The sequence below is a fragment of the Vipera berus genome (genome assembly GCF_964194415.1).
Source record: "Vipera berus genome assembly, chromosome: 1".
Taxonomy (NCBI): Eukaryota; Metazoa; Chordata; class Lepidosauria; order Squamata; family Viperidae; genus Vipera; species Vipera berus.
The window spans coordinates 101,272,566-101,290,781 of record NC_138202.1 but is presented as its reverse complement, the minus strand read 5'-3'; the positions used below and the strand labels follow the sequence as shown (position 1 = coordinate 101,290,781).

General features: G+C 36.2%; 1 protein-coding gene across 2 annotated transcripts in view; it reads right to left on the bottom strand.

Moving 5' to 3' along the window:
• Nucleotides 1–18,216, bottom strand: part of TRIM66 (tripartite motif containing 66) — a 64,744-nt gene that overhangs the window by 12,748 nt on the left and 33,780 nt on the right. For both annotated transcript variants that reach the window (XM_081341277.1, XM_081341276.1), the window contains 4 exons: nucleotides 17,086–18,041; nucleotides 14,157–14,300; nucleotides 1,951–2,220; nucleotides 920–1,142 (listed from right to left, as the gene is read on the bottom strand). In XM_081341277.1, the coding sequence (XP_081197403.1) occupies nucleotides 920–1,142; nucleotides 1,951–2,220; nucleotides 14,157–14,300; nucleotides 17,086–18,041 (1,593 nt within the window). The remainder of the gene's footprint in view (nucleotides 1–919; nucleotides 1,143–1,950; nucleotides 2,221–14,156; nucleotides 14,301–17,085; nucleotides 18,042–18,216) is intronic.

Genomic DNA, 18,216 nt, shown 5'->3' with positions numbered 1-18,216 from the left:
AGTAACAGGCGCTCAGTCTGTTACGCGGCATTTGGGATTTGACCCGCCAAACTGCCGACCTTCTGATCAACAAGCTCAGCATCCTAACCCACTGAGCCACCGCGTTCACCCCTCCCTTTACCTGCCATAAATAATAGCCCCTCCCTAAATGGGAAAGGAGATTATTATAAATTCAACGATCCACTGGGGCAAAAAAGCTAAAGAAAAAAAATTGTTCTGTCTGAGAAAGCCAGCAGAGCTTGAGCTATAGCAGAATTTAACAGCAGTTTCATTCTGAAAGAATTGTGATACAGAATTGCCATCAATGGTATCCTCATATAGAAAATTCATAATCTAATTTGGATGTTACTAGAACATGACAGTTGGCAGAACTGTTGAAAATGACAATTTATCTTACAAAATTACATTGCTTTTACATTCTGTAATCACGATGAATAAAATATACAAAGGAGGATCATCAAGTGATGGTGATGGTATATGGATGCTTCCAAAATGTCATTCTTGAACAGCCAAACTCCCTGCTATCTTTTCTACCTTAATGCATAATAAAACTTTTCTCTGCTACTTCTCTTGTGAGCGGTAGTATGACATTTTTGATAACATTTAAAAGTGTGCTGTATCATCTTTATTTACTATGTTATCAGGCTCATTCAAATTAACAGATCTCTAATATAACAGATTTCTAACATTAAATCAAGCCTAGACAAATATTCTATTTTTATGTATCCCACCATTAGTCAGGAAGTTGTTCCATGTGTACTAAAGGCCAGTACAGTGGACAGAAAACATGGGACAATTACAGAAATCATAATTTAATTTATGGTTTATCACATAAAACATTTGTATTTTCAGTAGCAAATCTTGAAATAATTATGTTTTTAAACATCTATGAAAGTTAAAGAAAAAAAAAATCTGGTACCTTCAGTGTGTCCTGGTTTGGGATTAACAGATTGCATGAAGGTTGTGTTGCTGATAAGTAAGGGAGGTGAGGTACATGGCTGAGTTTTCTTCACTGAGAGATTAATAGGCTCTTCCAGAATATTTTGTAAAGGAAGAGTCATTTCATTCATGTCTTTTGATTGTCCAGTGACAGTATTGCTCCCAAGAGGATAACTCACGTGGCTAAACTCTTCATTTTCCAGCTGGTAATTGAAGAGGGGAAAAAGTGAAATTTACAAAATATTTTATACATCAACAAAATAATCAAGAGAAAAGCAGAATTATTTTATTCCAACTCAGATTGCTTCATTCTGAGGGGCATACAAAGCATGAATTCAAGTAACTGAACATCTTTGAACCATAGGTCTACAACAAATTTTCAAAAATTTCTCAACATCAACTTTACCACAGTGTGGACACAGAATGTTTACAAGGAAGTATCATATCTATAGGCTCACTGTATGTAGCAAAAGCAAATTACTTCTTCTAATAAAATTCCTTGGAACTGTTCATGAAAATCCAGTGTTTAATTTTTCTTAAAGGAGACTTTTAACTTTTTGCCATAAGAACAGGAAAGCCCCACATGGATTCTAGATTAGTCTCAAGAAATAAGAAATTCTTGCCAGGAATTTGATTTGCATAGGAGCTTTTGAAATTAACTGGGTTTATACCAGGGGTAAGCAACCTCGGCTCTTTTATGACTCATAGACTTCAACTCCCAGAATTCCTGAGTCAGCATAGCTGACTCAGGAATTCTGGGAGTTGAAGTCCATGAGTCATAAAAGAGCCGAGGTTGCCTACCCCTGGTTTATACAAAAGGCATATCAGTACTGAAGTTCCAGATAACCTAAATGAGAGCTGCACAAAAATACTGCCACAATTTTTCAGGTTCCAAAATTCTCAGCAGAGATTTTTCAGGTGTGTGGTGGCTTATGAAATGAACTAGAGTGGCCATTCTTCTTGTTGTTTTTTCCCTACCAAATGATTACCTGATGGATCAACTGTTCTTACCTTACAAACTGGGTTTACCAAAGGCATGCCACCAATTGCTAAGTGTTCAATATTTTCAGAACTCAGGGTACTGGTTCTATCCAAAGACAGATTGTAAGTAGATATAGGTTCAGGAAGCACTTCAGAGATATGTGGCACACTTTGGGACAGGCTAGGTGTTGTACTGCAGATTTCTTTTGCCTGTGAATCAGCTTGTTTGGATGTCCTTGTTGAAGACAAATCAACTTCTAAAATGTTTGGAAAACCCACAATGTTCATTGAAGCTGACCGCTGGGGGGAGGAAAAAGACCATAGGAAGCTCAGTATTCATTGCAACATTAATTCTTTCACTGGGAAGGTTGCAATATTTAATTGTAATATTATAACATTTTATTGAACACCACTCTAAATGTTTATCACAACAATGATCTATTTTAAATGTTTAAATCCACTAAAACTTTCCTCAATCAGTCAACATATGTGTTTTTCTTAAAATGCATTAATCTCTAAAAACCATACAATGTCCTAACAGAAAAGATCACCTCATTTAAAAATAGGAAATGCTTTTTTGGAAATTATGGACACTTAAAACCCTCAGACATAAAATTTAAAAGCAAAATAAATAGCTTTTCATGATAATTATGTTAATAAGGTTGCAAGAGCCTTGGTGGAGCAGTGGGCTAATGCCTCCTTAAGTAACACCAGCTGCCTGCAATTAGTGCAGGTTCGCATCCCACCAGGCTCAAGGTTGACTCAGCCTTCCATCCTTCCGAGGTAGGTAAAATGAGGACCCAGATTGTTGGGGGCAATAAGCTGACTTTGTAATAATGCCACTTGGGGTGTGTGTGAAAGCCCTAATAAGCAGGCATATACATAGAATGAAGGCTACTGCTAAGCCTGTAAGCTGCCCTGAGTCTTCGGAGAAGGGCGGGATATAAATGGAATTAAAATAAATAAAAATAAATAAATAAAAGTAATCTTCAAGCAAATTTCACAAAATTAATGGTTATGATTTTTCATTGAGTTGTTTTTTTATTTATTTTATACAGAAGGAAAGAAGAGTTTTTTCCTGTTATATAAAAATTTTATTTTTCCTATGCTAGGGAACTTTGATATAAAACTATATGTTTTACAATATTTGTATAGTTTCCTATTTTAAAAAATCTCAGAGCCATTAACACTAAAATTGCAATCTATCTTAAACATCTGATTTAAATATATATATTTGATTTTAGTAAAGAAGCTTTTTCTCTCAGTAAAAATATTCTATTAAGTTCCAAAGGTTTGCCAGATGGAAGACATTTTTTCTTGAAGTTCCCTATTTTTATTTTATTATTTTATTTTATTTTATTATTTTTATTTTCCTGTTTTGTTCCTTTGTTTTCTCCTACTCTGCCAGTGATGTCTATGGGAAGAAAGTGACAATGTGATAATGGGTCGAAACCTAGGAAATTTTGAGACAATGGAACTAGTTCTTTCGGAAAATTAAAATGCTACATATATAATAAGAAAAATATAAAGATGGTTCGTGAGTATTGTGTGCGTCTCATAGTAGTAACTGAATTATGGAACAAATAAATTGCAGGTATGGACACTGCATGCTGGACATTCACCCCAAATATTATGCAAGCACCATGAATTTCTGATATGACATCTCGAAATGACTATTCATTCAGCAGCCAGCTGGTGTACTTCTAAATCTAATGCAACATTATTTTAAGACAAACTTAATGGGAAATTAATAAAACTTCATTTTAGATTTTTCTTAATTTTTCATTTATTTCCAGTATTAAATCAGCTGTTTTTTCTGCATCAATTCACAGAACTGCATGAAAATTGTGCCTTGTCACAAGAAGAGTTTTCCCTTTATCCTTCATGCTTTTACAGAAGTATGTACAAAAAAACTATAAAAAGAAGTTTTTTTTCCTCTGGCATATTGAAATCTTTGAGATTAATTCACACAACAAAACCTCATTGTCTGGGGTCTTATAAAATTGGGGTTTCATAGATACAATGATAACTATTCCTAATACTCTTAGCTTTATTTTCTTAATTAATATTTTAATGTATACTTTAAAATCTAATAAGTATACATACTTTGAGAATTAGTTTCCTTACATGTTCATATTATTGTGAGATTTTCCCTAAAAAAATGTGTACTAATTTTTTCATCAGAGAACTCTGTTACAAAATGTGGAACACTACATATATGATAGTTAAAGTATTTTGGTTCATCTATTGGCTTGTGGAATTTCCATACACTGTGGGCTCTGAAAACAAATCCTCCCAATTGGAAGAATTGTAGAATCAGGACATTAGAGCTTCCAAGTGCTAGAGTCAGGATTTGAAATATCTTCAAATATCCCAAAATTTTGGAACAATCATGTGACTGAGCCCTTCCCTGACTACTGTATGTATTACTGAGTGAAAGTGCTAACTGCTCACCCTTGATTGGTTCCAGCAAAAAAATGTCTTCCTGCCAAACCCTGCCCTGCTTTGGATGACTTCTATATCACTACAAAATGATACTGTTCTGATTTGAGAATATGTCATTCATAAGCAAAATTATTGGTTTTTTTCCTCTGACTTGTTACCTCTTCCAGCATACCATCAGTCAATGAAAAAAAAACATCAGTGTGGCATCCCTAACTTCAGGCACCTTTCTTGGTCTACTTTCCCTAGCTTGGGTTGATGGACCCTCCTCCCAAACTCTACCAAGTTAAATAACAAATATATGGGATAGCACCAGGGCAGAAATTGCTCCAGAAAAGGCAGAAAATTGGTTGTATAACTAGAGTCGAAGAACTAAAACTGATTTGCTGATGGGCAATACCTTTCTTCCTTTAAGGAGAGGAAAGAAGGTACAGAACATGGCAAATACAAGGAAACTAGCAAGGAAGTAAAACCCCTATGTCTTCCCCAAATGAAATAGTGAAGATGAACAAAGCTTTGTCTTATTGAAAGACTGGAGAAAAAAATTGATGTCGAAAGCAAAGAGGGGAGTAATTACAGATCTAGATCTAATTTTGGGATATAAAGTGCTCATGAGCCAAAAGTTGAGAAAGAAATGGTCAAAATGAATGCTAGCTAGTGACCAGAGAAGAGGTATATTCGTGTTTCTGGGCATTCCAAAAATATGACTCTAGTCTCATCTATGCAAGATATCGGGATGATAAACTGTAAAAGTTTTTTACACGCTAAGGCTGTCCTTGGACGGCGTCAAAAAGTGAGGAAATATCTCTTTGTTACTGGTACAGCTAATTATGCCTTCAGCTAGTCTCACTCATGGTCCAAAGATGAAACCAGGGCAACATTTTGAAGACAGTAAGGACAGTGTTATTGTTAAGGCAGGGGTCCCCAATCCACGGTCCCTGGACCAGCAACAGTCCGCGGCATGCCAGAAACCGATCCACACAAACAAGTGAAGCCCTATATACAGGATGTACATGAAACCAGGCCCCCTCCGGTCCACGAAAAAAACCTCTCTCCACAGTACTGGACCCAAAAGGTTGGGTACCTCTGTGTTAAGGTATTGTGACTAAGTTCAAATATGAATAGGAACATGAGAAAGACATTGGTACTTAGACCTCAAATTACCAATAACAGTAAAGAATTTATATTCTGTTAGAATACTTACATGGAAAATATAACTCCTTAAGGCAATATAAAACATTAATCTTACTAAAAGGAGGGAAAATAGCTGGGAAATGGGAAATGAGGCTATCTAATTGCCTAGTTCTCTCTGGAATAAAAGTTAATTTTGTGACATTAATAATGAGGAAACTATGCATTGCCTAATAAAATGTGTATATGGAATGTTGCATATGTATATGTGTGTGTGTGCCTATCTAAGCTCCTGGCAAGATCTGATGCATTTTCATGCTGATTCACAAAGCTACTGTCAAGGATGCAATAAAAATGTATTGGGAGTAAGGTTCATTAAGTTCTATTAATTATCTCCTTAAAACGATCATTCCTTTTTCCATTAGTGGAGGAAAGGGAGAGGAATCTTCCCCTTGTGGTTTGTACTGCCCTAAATTACGATACTTCTATTTTTATGTTGTCTAAAAAGATTTAATATCTCACCCTTATACATAACAAATGTTCATGTCATATGCTTTCATGTTGCAACTTGTGGTATAAATTCATTTGACTTTTTGATATCTAGTATATTGCAAACACATCTGTTTACATCCTTACATATATTTTGCAGTTTGTTTACTTTTCTCAATCCTTGTTTCTACTTGTTATTCGTTCTCATTTGTTTCCACTTGTGTAGTGAAATACTTCTGTATTTCTCCTTATACTAACATATAAATTGCAGCAGCATCTGAAATGATGCTCTTTATCTAACATGAAAATGATTAATTAAGAAATTTTCCTACAATTGCTTTCATGTTTACTGTGTGAATTTCAACTTCAGTATTGTAGGTACCAGGCTTTTCACTGTCTTTATTCCATACATTTAATGGCAACCTTATATGGAAAAATTAGGATGTGATGCTGTTAATGGCATAAAAGTGGAGAAAAAATGAACTTTCTTGGTTTTACAGTATCAGGAAGCTATCAAGTGATGCAGGGATAATGCCTATTTAAGATTGAAGTCTTATTTACAACAATAAAAAGGGAGAATAGAATGTATAATGTGTGCAAAACAAACTACAGAATAAACTGGATAGGGAAATGACAATTGTTAATAAAAAAACAGGTTTGGGATTTGCTAAGATGGCACAGAATCTTTGCAATTGCAGAGAAATTACTGAGAGCAAATGGCTACAAAGTAATAAAAGATGCAGTTAAGTGGAAAAATCCCTTGGCAACTCCTTTATGCTGTAAACTTAAACACATGCAGTAATTCAAACCAAGTTAGCTCAAGTTTATCTCAGAGTGACCAGGAGCCTACACTAGAATTTAAATAAAACTCTGGGAGGGAATCTAAAGTCAGCTCTATATTCATTTCAGGTCAAATAAAAATAACATGCAAAATATGTTTAATAAAAACAAATGATTTGACAATTGTCTCCCCTAAAACAAAAGGAATGGGGGGGGAGACATGATGAGTTGGCCTTCTTTAATGTTCCCAGATTCATAGGATGCTTAGAAACCAAAGGATCTGATCCTTGCCCATTTCAACTGACCTATCTACCTCCATGACATTTGGGATGCACTGGCATCAGGCCACCATCAGGCCTGCCAACTGACCTAAAGCAAGGGAAAAAATCTAAGCAACCTTTCTGCACAGTTCAAACCAGCTGCCTGTTGAAACACATGGTCAAGAAGACAAAAGATAGTTGCTAGGCGTATACCGAGAGATGGATAGCATAGCTTCTCTCAAGACATGATGTGAAAGGAACAACTTGGCTGATGCTGAATACTTGCTCCATCCTGAACGCTTGATTAGTAACAGAATTACTTTTTTTGTGCTATCACATCATCAATCATTTTAAGTGGATTCCAAATGTAGAGGTGCTTTGGGTAGCAAGATGAATGGCACATACTTACATATGTACATACATAAATACATACATACATATTTATAATAAACAGAAGTAAACAACAGAAGTAAACCTACCAAATTAAATCTATGACAGAAATAAATCTGTTTAAATGTCAAAAGACTTCAGGATAAGAGGTGTCTTTATGAGATCAGTATCTGCATTCAGGTTTTCTTAAAATAAACAGCTTGAAAACCTGGTAAAGTTACTCAGATAAAGCTGTAAGCTTATGTCAGGTGCATATTTAGCAATGCAGCAAGATTTAGGATTTAGCCACGAATGACTACAATCAATAGCATATTTTTAAACCTCACATCTGCAATAGTGCCAAGGCTTTTTGTTATAAATTGAATAAATTTGATCTAACAATCCCTGGTTTCTAGTACTCAGGGTGGAGGGAGGGAGGAAAACTCCAGAACTGTAGAAGCAGAAGAATATTTTTTTTAAATAAGTAAATGCATGACTTGGCAGTTTACTGGCAAACTATAAGGCTGTAGAAAGATCAGCTCCAATAATGTCTGCATAAATTCCAGAGCACTGGTCTTCCAGTGCTATACAGTACTTGTCTTGGTTTTTATGCTGGTTTCACATCAAAATAAATGATTAAACAGCACAAGAGATGTATGGCAAGAATTCCTTAGTGGAAAGTAGATTATCTGCACTGGTTGCAAAAGCTTGACTGAACCTCCACATATGATAACAATGGCACTATGTTGTAGATTTTAAATGTAAAAAAAAAATAAAAAATTAAATGCACATTGAAAGACTACATTTAGCCTTTTCTTTTTCACAGAAAATAATCACATGCATTGGTTTTTTGCATCATAAAAACATCCTGGAAAGGACACATTTTACTAGAAGAACCAAGATAAAGAATGAAATTACACAATTTTATAGTAATTAATTTAAATTACTCTGATAATTCCTGTTCACTGTCTAAATATTTGTTTTTCCTAAACCTCAGACAAATATTGCTGTTAAATCGTTCCGAGATGGTGCTCAATTTTCAGTTTAAATATTTCTCAGATAGTCATAAGCATGTACGGGATGGTCTTCATATGACACTGCACTGCACAAATGCTGGTCATATTTTTGCTGCTACAGTAGTTATTTCAGATAGTATTTTTATAAGAGTGAAGTGAAGCAATTATTATTATTGTCCCAGTATGCAGTACCTAAATGTTCAGTATTTGTATGTGTGGTAAGCTTGAGGAAAATTAAAATGAATGTTGACTAGTACTGCTATTGGGCTCATTTGATTCTTTGGGTTCTTAACAGGTCACAATTCACATGTATGACACTTATGTCATCACGGCAATTGCAACAAAGTACAAATAATCATCACCATCTTTATGTACAGTATAATTTTCTACCATGTGATTGATATACTTACATATATCTCGATGAGTTGCACATGACTACATTTCTATATATCATCCACACATTACCAAATATAATAAGAGTTCTTATTATAAAACTACAGTATTAGTTGAACAGTCAAAGAATATTGTATACTTAGTGATGTTTCTCCCAGAAGCACTGACACTGAGAATGCAATATACAGTATCACTGGCAACTATCACGTGAATTCCACATCATCCCTCCAGTGGCGGGATACAGCCGGTTCTCACCACTTCAGCAGAACCAGTAACTAATTTTTTGTTGCCCAGGCCCAGGATGGACTTCCGGAAGTGGCATCCACAGAGCGAGCCGGTTGTTCACATATTTAAATCCCATCACTGCATCCCTCCTGTATTCATGACACAATTGCTTTCTCAATCTATCAAAGTTTAACTTCTTCCTTATACAGAACCAACTGTACAAGATTGTATGTGCAACCAACATTTCAGAAAGGAAACAAATGGCAGCATGACCATAGCCCCATCTATTGGGCTGGGATGGAATATCCTCCTGTTCTTAAGAGTTGCTGTCATGCTATCTTGCATTTGCCAAATTACATTTTCAATCGTTTGCAATAGCTCTGAATATATACCATTGCAGTCTGTCATGTAAAGTGTTTTTTTTAAAAAAAACCTGAAACTAAACACTAAACACTAAATTTGCAACTGCACTATTTTTGGAATGTATCTTCTATCTGCAGAAAGTGATTATATAAATATATCAGTTATTGGATTTAAGATTCATATGTAATCATAAAGTGGCCTCTGCTAGCTGCAGTTACAGTAGTGCCACATCAGTGCACCCCTTTGAATGCATGATGTATTGGCAAAACACATAAATACTCTTTAAATCTTTCCTAGGCACTTTGGTTATCTTGTTTTGTTGTTTTTTTTATCAAGACTTTGTGCAGGAAACATAGCTTGCCTTCTTTAAAGTCATATTTAGCACACAAAAAATGGTAGCTAGTGAGAAGAAAAATTCTCCCGTTACAGTTGGATAAAGTCCTAGCTCATTTAGCTGAATTAAATGATGTAGCTTGAAAGCATTTTAAATAGTGTTTTCTTGAAATTAATGTTAGTGGTGATTGAGTTTCAGATATTTTGCCAATTGATAATCTAAACCACCCCCTCCATTTTTCAATGTCCTTCTATGAAAGTTTCTTCCTAAAAATTGAAAGACAAAAAACAAATTGAGGGACAAAAAAATTGTTTGCAGAATAGCATTACATATTAAACTACATGCTTAAAATGCTGTCAGTAAAATTCCCAAGTTATTTGATTGATTTGAGAAAATGGTACAGTTGAAAACACCGATGTTGAAACTATATTACTTCAGCTTTTTGCAATAGGTCCTTGAAGAAGACAGAATTTTCTTATCAAGTTGATGAGCCTTTGCTGCCTTCCAGTTGGGGGAGAAGACAAATTCTACATAGCTTCAGGCCAGAAAGCAGATTATATTTCCAGTAGTCCCAAATAGAGTATCTTTAATGAAAACATGTTGAGTATTTACTTAAGTCTATCCCTATGATATTTCCTAAACAAATAACTTCCAAATCAAGGCATCTAGAGTAAAATGATTGGCATTGGAGTATCCGATCCGCTGAAGCTTTAAGAGAGATACAGTTATTCAGTTAATAATTGTAGTGAGTTGGTGCAAAATATAATAAATCATAACTCTGTTGTATCAGACTGATTTAGTCATAGTTATCCTTAAGAGTGTTGGGTTGACTTAGGAAAACTGATGAAATATTAGAAAAGTCCATGGATTAACTTGTTTTTACCATGCAGTTGATTAAAGAATGTTGTTGATTGTACCAGAAAGACCTGAGGTGACATCAGTGTGATCTGTGAACAAACTAATGAATTGTTTTAGGAGCAACTGAATTCCAGTTAATAGTTGGCTTTATATTCAAATGTTTTAGAAAATCTATCAAGTCAATCCTGATAGGGAGATGTTGAGGGGTCCAATCAGAGAAAAGTGCCATATTGTTTCATATTTGGTTCACTATGTTCACCAATAAAAAGTCTTCTCCAAATCATATTCATATTCTGGTGACTTCATGGACATATCCTTCATTCACATAACTTTCATTGAACAGTATAGAAGTTATAGTTAGACAAATAGATTTGTCTAACATCTTTTTGGAAATGAAAGGCATAAAAGTCAATTCTTTATATCAGCTCATAACAATGTAAATAATTAGTCTGAAAAGCCATGGTAGAGTTAAACTCAGAAAGCATCTGACAAAGAAAATACTTGGAACGGAATTCAGCACAATAGCTTTCTTATCATGGGACTCAAATGATGGGTTTTTCTCTCTTGTGCATTATATCAAAAATGTAGAACACTCTGTCCATCAGATATCATCAGGGGAGGAATTCCATTTGATCAGAATGGATGTATTGAGTGTTGTTGTCCAATCTATCGGTTAAGACATTTGTAAAGTTCTTCAGATCCTAATTAATGAAGGACATTGAGCAATAAGAGGCAATCATAGCCCTTCTCCGTTTTATCTATCAGTTGTTTTCTAATACTCATGAACAGTATCTAATTAGTCAAATATATGCAAAGTGCCTCAGTGTTTTTCTATAAGAATTATATACAAATATGCTTTTTTGCTTTGCTTGTTGCTTTGCAAATGATAATTGTGTGGCTCCAACAAGTTCACTATTAAATTATGTTTATAAAGCATCCCTTCTTTATTATCTATAAGCATTTCATACTGGCCATGAAGTACACCATGTAAAAGAGAACAGAACAGAAGAGGACCAAGAACCTGGGAAGAGTTAGCATCAAGGCTGACACATGAAGAGCTCTAGTTGCAATTCCAAGAACTGTCTGTCAACTTAAGTAAGCAGCTTTCGGAATGTTATATTACTTATATTAAAAAAGAGGTTCCATCATGCATGTCTGGAACTGAAACAACAATGACATATACTGTATAGTAATCATTGGTACAGTCCTTAATGATTTAATTCTCTGTCTCGCTATACATGTAATATCAGGAAAGATTCCTTCTGTGCATGTTAAAAAACAAAAGATATTTTACCAAAACAAACCCACTAGTAAGTACAATTCTTCCTATGTGTCTACACCATTAACCTCCCTCCAGCCTTTCTATATTGATATCAACATAAATGTATCATTTGTTATTGTCACTGAAGATAATAAATATATCACTCTTCCCTGCAACAGGGCAGGGGGACATCACTTGAGATTATGCAAAGAAGACTTAGATCATCTACCTCTTCAGCCTCAGAATCTTTAATAATCTACTAAATCCTTCTATTCCTCTCTCTTTTCTCTTCATATAAAATGTGGGGTAGGGGGCAAGGCTATCTGAGGCATTTTCATACACCACTGGGCTGGGCTCAACCTTCATTTATCTGATTGTTGTCTTGCTAACAGATCTTCCTTCTTCCCTTTGAGGCCACCTTTTGTACTCACCACAAACTATCATGCCCTATGAGCATTCTCCCAGTTTGCATATGTCACCGTGCAGTCTACTAAAGTTCTTGTCCTCACAATAATTCATAATACTCAGTGGCCACATTCAAGGGAATTCTGAGATTTACAGCTCTGACAAATCAAGAATTTGGAAAGAGCTAAAGCACATGATAATTCCACAACCTGTGGAAGTAGGAATTAGGAAAAACCACATGCCTCATCATGACATCGGACTGCCATTCTTTACTTCTCTGTCTTTCTTATCTTTGCAACAGTCTCCAACTGATCGCACGTTTCTATATTACATGTCAGTTTTGCCAACATCACTGCTACAATTTTGTACATTAGTTGGAAGCCTTTAGTTATAAATTTTATTTATTCACAAAAGAATTTTCCACATGAATGAGCAATACTGAAGTTCTTTTTTAACAAAAAATACAAGTAAACATAAGGCTTTAAAATACTAGATCTTGCCTGATTTGTGATAATAAGGACAGAGTTGTCCAGAAAAGTTAGAAGCTCCCACAAAATGTTTTGATTGATAAGTCTTACTGTATATTGGTTCCCTTTGCTAATTATTGAATGTTCATCTGATTTTAATAGCAGTTTTACAATGCTATATTGATAAAAGGTTCTCATTATATGCAGTATTATCTAGTATTACTTTGATTTTTTTTTCAATTTTATATAATTTTAAAACCTCTTTTCAACTTTTTCACCTCTTTTTCTTGGTTACGCTTTCAAATAAAATAAGTAAAATAAACTAAAATATTATTTAAAATATATAAAGAAACCATCTATGAAACAGCCCTAAAACGTGAATGCCCATCCAAAAATTAATAACTTATAAGTCATTGAAGATAGACTTGGTATCTATCAGGCTTTGAGAGAAATGCCAGCCATTATCTGGCACAGATAAAGCGGATTTTTTTAGGAGCAGCAAACATTTGGGACAGTGTTTGTGTTAGCCTTGCACCCATTTATAAATGTCCCACTCATGAAGAATTTAAAAATAATATTTGACCCAGAAGAGTATACTGGGTTGGGTAACCATGAGTCCATATTAAAGTGTTCAAAGTTAAGGTGCTCTGTAACATCAAATATGTTATATTCCATTAGCATGATAAAGAGCAGAGTTCAGTCTTGTGATTGGCCACATTATAGAAACTGGCAGTTGAGAAAGTAAATGAAACTCAAATCAAGATTAGCTTTATCAATTGCTCTGGTTGGCAGGCAATTGAATGAAATCATACATGAGATGCTGGTTATTTATGTCAAAGTCAGAGTGTCTGTTACACAACACTTCTGCCCACTTCCAATATTCTCAATATATATGCTCAATATATTGTCAATATAAAGTGAATTGCAACAATGTACTGTCTGCAACATTCCCAGAAGCAGAAAAGTCACTGAACTTGCAAACCAAATCAAACTACTACATATTTATTAAATTTACTACACCAAAGTGGGTCCTTGCTTCCCCTAGCAAATCTGCTTTGATAGGGTGATTTGACCAAATTTTTTGTTAAATCAAATTATCCTTTCAGGGTTTTATCTTGCCATAACAGAGATCTAAAACAAACTAAAGGCATTTTGATACTTAAACCTTAAAATGGCTTCAATTACCTTGCAACAGAAATATCAAAATCATCTTGTTCAGAAAGCTCGTCTAACAAATATCATTTTTTCCTATGCTTTACTTCATTCACAATGATCAAATGTCATATAAATTGCATGATACTATGTAAGGTTTCTACACAGATTTCCTCCATGAAGGTGAAAAATTTACCTTCCATTTTTATAAAGGTAGAGAAAGGGGATTTTTAAAGCAGCCTCATAGAATTTTAAAGAACAGATTGTTTTACAGGAAGGAAGGAAGTTTACCTTTCTGACTGGACTCAACATACTCTCTGGAGATTGCATGTTGACAATGGCTTCATCTACTGGCTGAGACATAGATGGAATCACATTTCTGTCAAGAGGAAGTGCTGGCTTTTGACCTTCTGATTCAGCAGAATCTTCACCAATCTTTCATAAAGGTAATACATAGATATAATAGTTTATTCAGTCAATGACCAGCAAAATAAAGGAATAATAAGCACATGGCAGCAAGATCACTTACAGTATATAAACAAGATCATTTATATTATCCCCAAAAATGGATACTTTTCAAGCTTCATATATAGTTATATTTTACATTAACCTGCCTGCATTTGGCTGCCTAGATATCACCAGTTTAGATGTTGGTATCCATTTTTAGCTCTTAAATATCCTTACTGCAGCATTTCAGCAAACACATCACTTCTCAAATGAACTTCATAATTATTTCAAAATTTCTGAGGTCACTTTTGACCATATATAAGAGAAATTTATGAGATTACGGAAACCTGGCAGACCATCCGTGGCTGGGAATCAGTTGAGTGGTAAAAATTGTCCCTAGAGCCTATTTTTCTCAGTCATTTAATCTGAATTTTTGTTCTTGTTACTTTTGTTTGTTCAACTTTATTATCACTTAAAAAGAATATTATTTGAATTAAAACATATTAAATCACTTTGCCTTTCAGAAGAAAATATATTACGGTCACTCACGCGCTCGTGACCTCTCGTTTAGACTACTGCAACGCTCTCTACATGGGGCTACCCTTGAGGACCACTCGGAGGCTGCAACTGGTACAGAATGCAGCCGCGAGAGTTGTGCTGGGTGTTTCCCGATACTCCCATGTTACACCTCTGCTCCGTGAGCTGCATTGGCTCCCAGTTGTCTTCCGGGTGAGATTCAAGGTGCTGGTAATGGTCTTTAAAGCCGTACATGGCATGGGTCCGGCGTACCTTAGGGATCACCTGCTGCCGGCATCAACTTCCCTCCGCCCTGTGCGCTCCCACAGAGAGGGCCTTCTCAGGGTGCCACCGGTCAGAGAATGTTGTCTGGTGGCCCCCAGGGGGAGGTCCTTCTCTGTGGGCGCGCCGGATTTGTGGAACCGTTTGCCGGTTGAGCTCCGGATGGCGCCCAACCTTCGCTCCTTCCGATGCGATCTGAAGACCTACTTTTTCGAACAAGCCGGCCTGGCCTGATGGGTGATGGGTTTGGATTTTAATATTGTTTTAGTGCATTTTAACTTATTGTTGTTAGTTCTGGGCACCTTGTTTAATCTTTTTTAATATTTGTATTCTTGTATTTTTATATGTTTGCCCTGTTCACCGCCCTGAGTCCTTCGAGAGAAGGGCGGTATACAAATAAAATTATTATTATTATTATTATTATTATTATTATTATTATTATTATTATTATTATTATTATTATTATTATTATTATTATTATTATTATTATTTTAATAACTTTTATAAATAAAAAAGGTTGGGCTATCTTAAAATAACATTTCATTCTTGTTATTCACTTCTCAGACAGCATTTTCATTCCACTGATATTTTAAACTTAGAATGATATCTGTTACAAAGAGGAACATTTTACAGGACATTCTCACATCATTTCCCCAGGCAGTGATCTGATCATAAATTTTCCCCAAAATTGTTATTTGACCTGGGGGAAAAGGACTAACTTCTGGGGAAGGTGAGTTTTATCCCTTTTTTTAAAAAGGTAAAGATTTCTCCTGCCAGACATGCCCAACTCTAGAGGGCAGCACTCATCTCTGATTCACAGTCGGAGTCAGCACTGTCTGAAGACATATGTAGTCATGTAGCTGTCATGACTATATGTAGAAGGTGCACGGTACGCTGTTACCTAGAAGTGGTAGCTATTTATCTATTTGCATTTGCATGCTTTTGAACTGTTAGGTTGGCAGGAGCTGGGGCAGGAATGGGAACTCATTCCATCACATGGTACAGGCCTCAAACTGCCAACTTCCAATTGACAAGCCCAGCATCTTAACCGCTCGGCCACCTTACAGCATGGAAATATAGAGAGAAAAATCACTTCTAATGATAGACTGGGAACTTGTCAATGGATTCTATTTAAATAATGTTTGGTATAACTTTAATACTCTAGAGTGACATGTACAACCTCATTCTTTTCTGGACCTGTCAGACACCATGTTCTGCCCCACCATGCATTAACTTTTGATTTGTTAAGTATTCTCCTTTAGGGCTTGTACTGGTCTAAGAGAATGGCGAATCTAGGTATCCTACAATCACATCAAAGCAAAAACAGGGCAATTAAGACATGATAATATTAATCCACCATCTTTTCCTTGATGTTATACTTGATTTGCACCCCATCTTTCTGATCTAGTAAGCATGCTCTCTTCTGAGGAGGCCCAAAACATTTAAAAGCAATAACAAATATTAAAACGTTTTTGTTTTGTTTTGGTTTTTTTAAAAAACAGCTTAAATAAATGTTACAGTTATCTAACAATTCTTCACCTGGAGAAAGAGAAATATCTTTACAGATTTCCCTTAAAAAATGAGAGAATGGGAGCCAAACACAATCCCCAAGAAACGGTTCTGTAGCCCCGAAACTTTTGAAGGAAGGCTATCCTGTAACTCTAATTTTCACATAAATTTCAAGGGGAAAGCTTAATATTTCAAGCCTAGCTTAAATATCAGTTACCTGATAAACATATCTACTTGGATTTATTTAAAATTAAGGCTAAGAGTTAGCTTGCGGTAAGATGGGCGGCCAATAAATTTTACAAAGAAACAAATAAATAAGGTTAAAGTAGCAATTATTTCTTAACCTGGGCTAATTGTCTTTTTACTCGATCCTTCACCAGCCTTGCTTAAGACTAAATATTCATGAACATTGACAAAGATGCCACCAAATGTAAAAATCAAAAGAAAATAAATTTAGTCAGCTCACTTGCTGCACTTCTTCTTGGTTTTGCTGCTGAACCGTGGCTGGCTGCCTGACAATGTAGTTTATCTGGCCAACAATGGTTTGCTGAACATGCTGAGGCTGCTTGGCCTGATTGAGCTGCAGGCTTGGTTGCTGAGCCTGAAGGAGAAGCTCCAAATCTTTCTTCATTTCCTCCAGTTCAAATTGGTGGTGCATGATGTCCAAGCTCTGTTGTATCACTTGTTCGTGAGCCTTCTCATTTGGGCCTGCTGCCGGCGACTGCTGCGGGGAGAGTGGGGGTGGGGGCGGCAATGGATGTTCCTGTTGTGGTGGCTGCGGCTGTGGTGGCTGCTGCGGCTGCTGTTGCTGCAAATTATTCAGCTTTAACTTCTGCAGGGGACCAACTTGAACCTGCACCGTTGGACTGTGCAGAGAAGACTGTACAGGGAGTTGCTGGGAGTGATTACCTTGGCTTTGGTGGCCATCCTGTGATGAAAGGGGATAAACAGGTGGAAGGGCATGGTGCATTGGCTGCTCTTGGGAGTTCTTGCCAAACCTGGTAGGTAGGCTATCGGGCTCTTGGTGAGATTTCTGCTCAGCACATGGCTGCATGGTTTTCAGCACGCGTGGGGCACACCTCTGCTCCCTCTCATGTTGCTGCAAACTGTACTGCAGAGAGAAATGCTGCGGGTGGTGCTGCATTTCAGAAGGCTGGCGGAAAGGCTGGGGATGGCTCACAGTTTGATGAGAGAGCTGCCCTTTGTTCATATGTGGGATATTAAGGCAATGGGCACAGCACATGGGTGCCAGGCAATGGACAGGAGGTTGAAATTGGTGGGGCTGGTTACTGAGTGGGTCATGTTGTGGCACTGGAGAATGATGGCCATGATGGTGATACAGAGACGGCTGTATTCCTTGTATACTTGCATAGGTTGGTACATCTGAATGGTGGCTTGGCCCCCCTTCCATTGACAAGTGGCCTAAAAAGAACAAACCAGAAATAATGGAGGACAACATTAATAGTCCCCATTTTAAGACTCTTTATCCAGAATAGGATAATTTCATGTTCAGTAAAAGGTGTAGAGAAGATAACCATCTAAAAGCTTTCCATCCTGGAAAATCTGTCTTATGCAATAAACATACGAGCACCAGGAA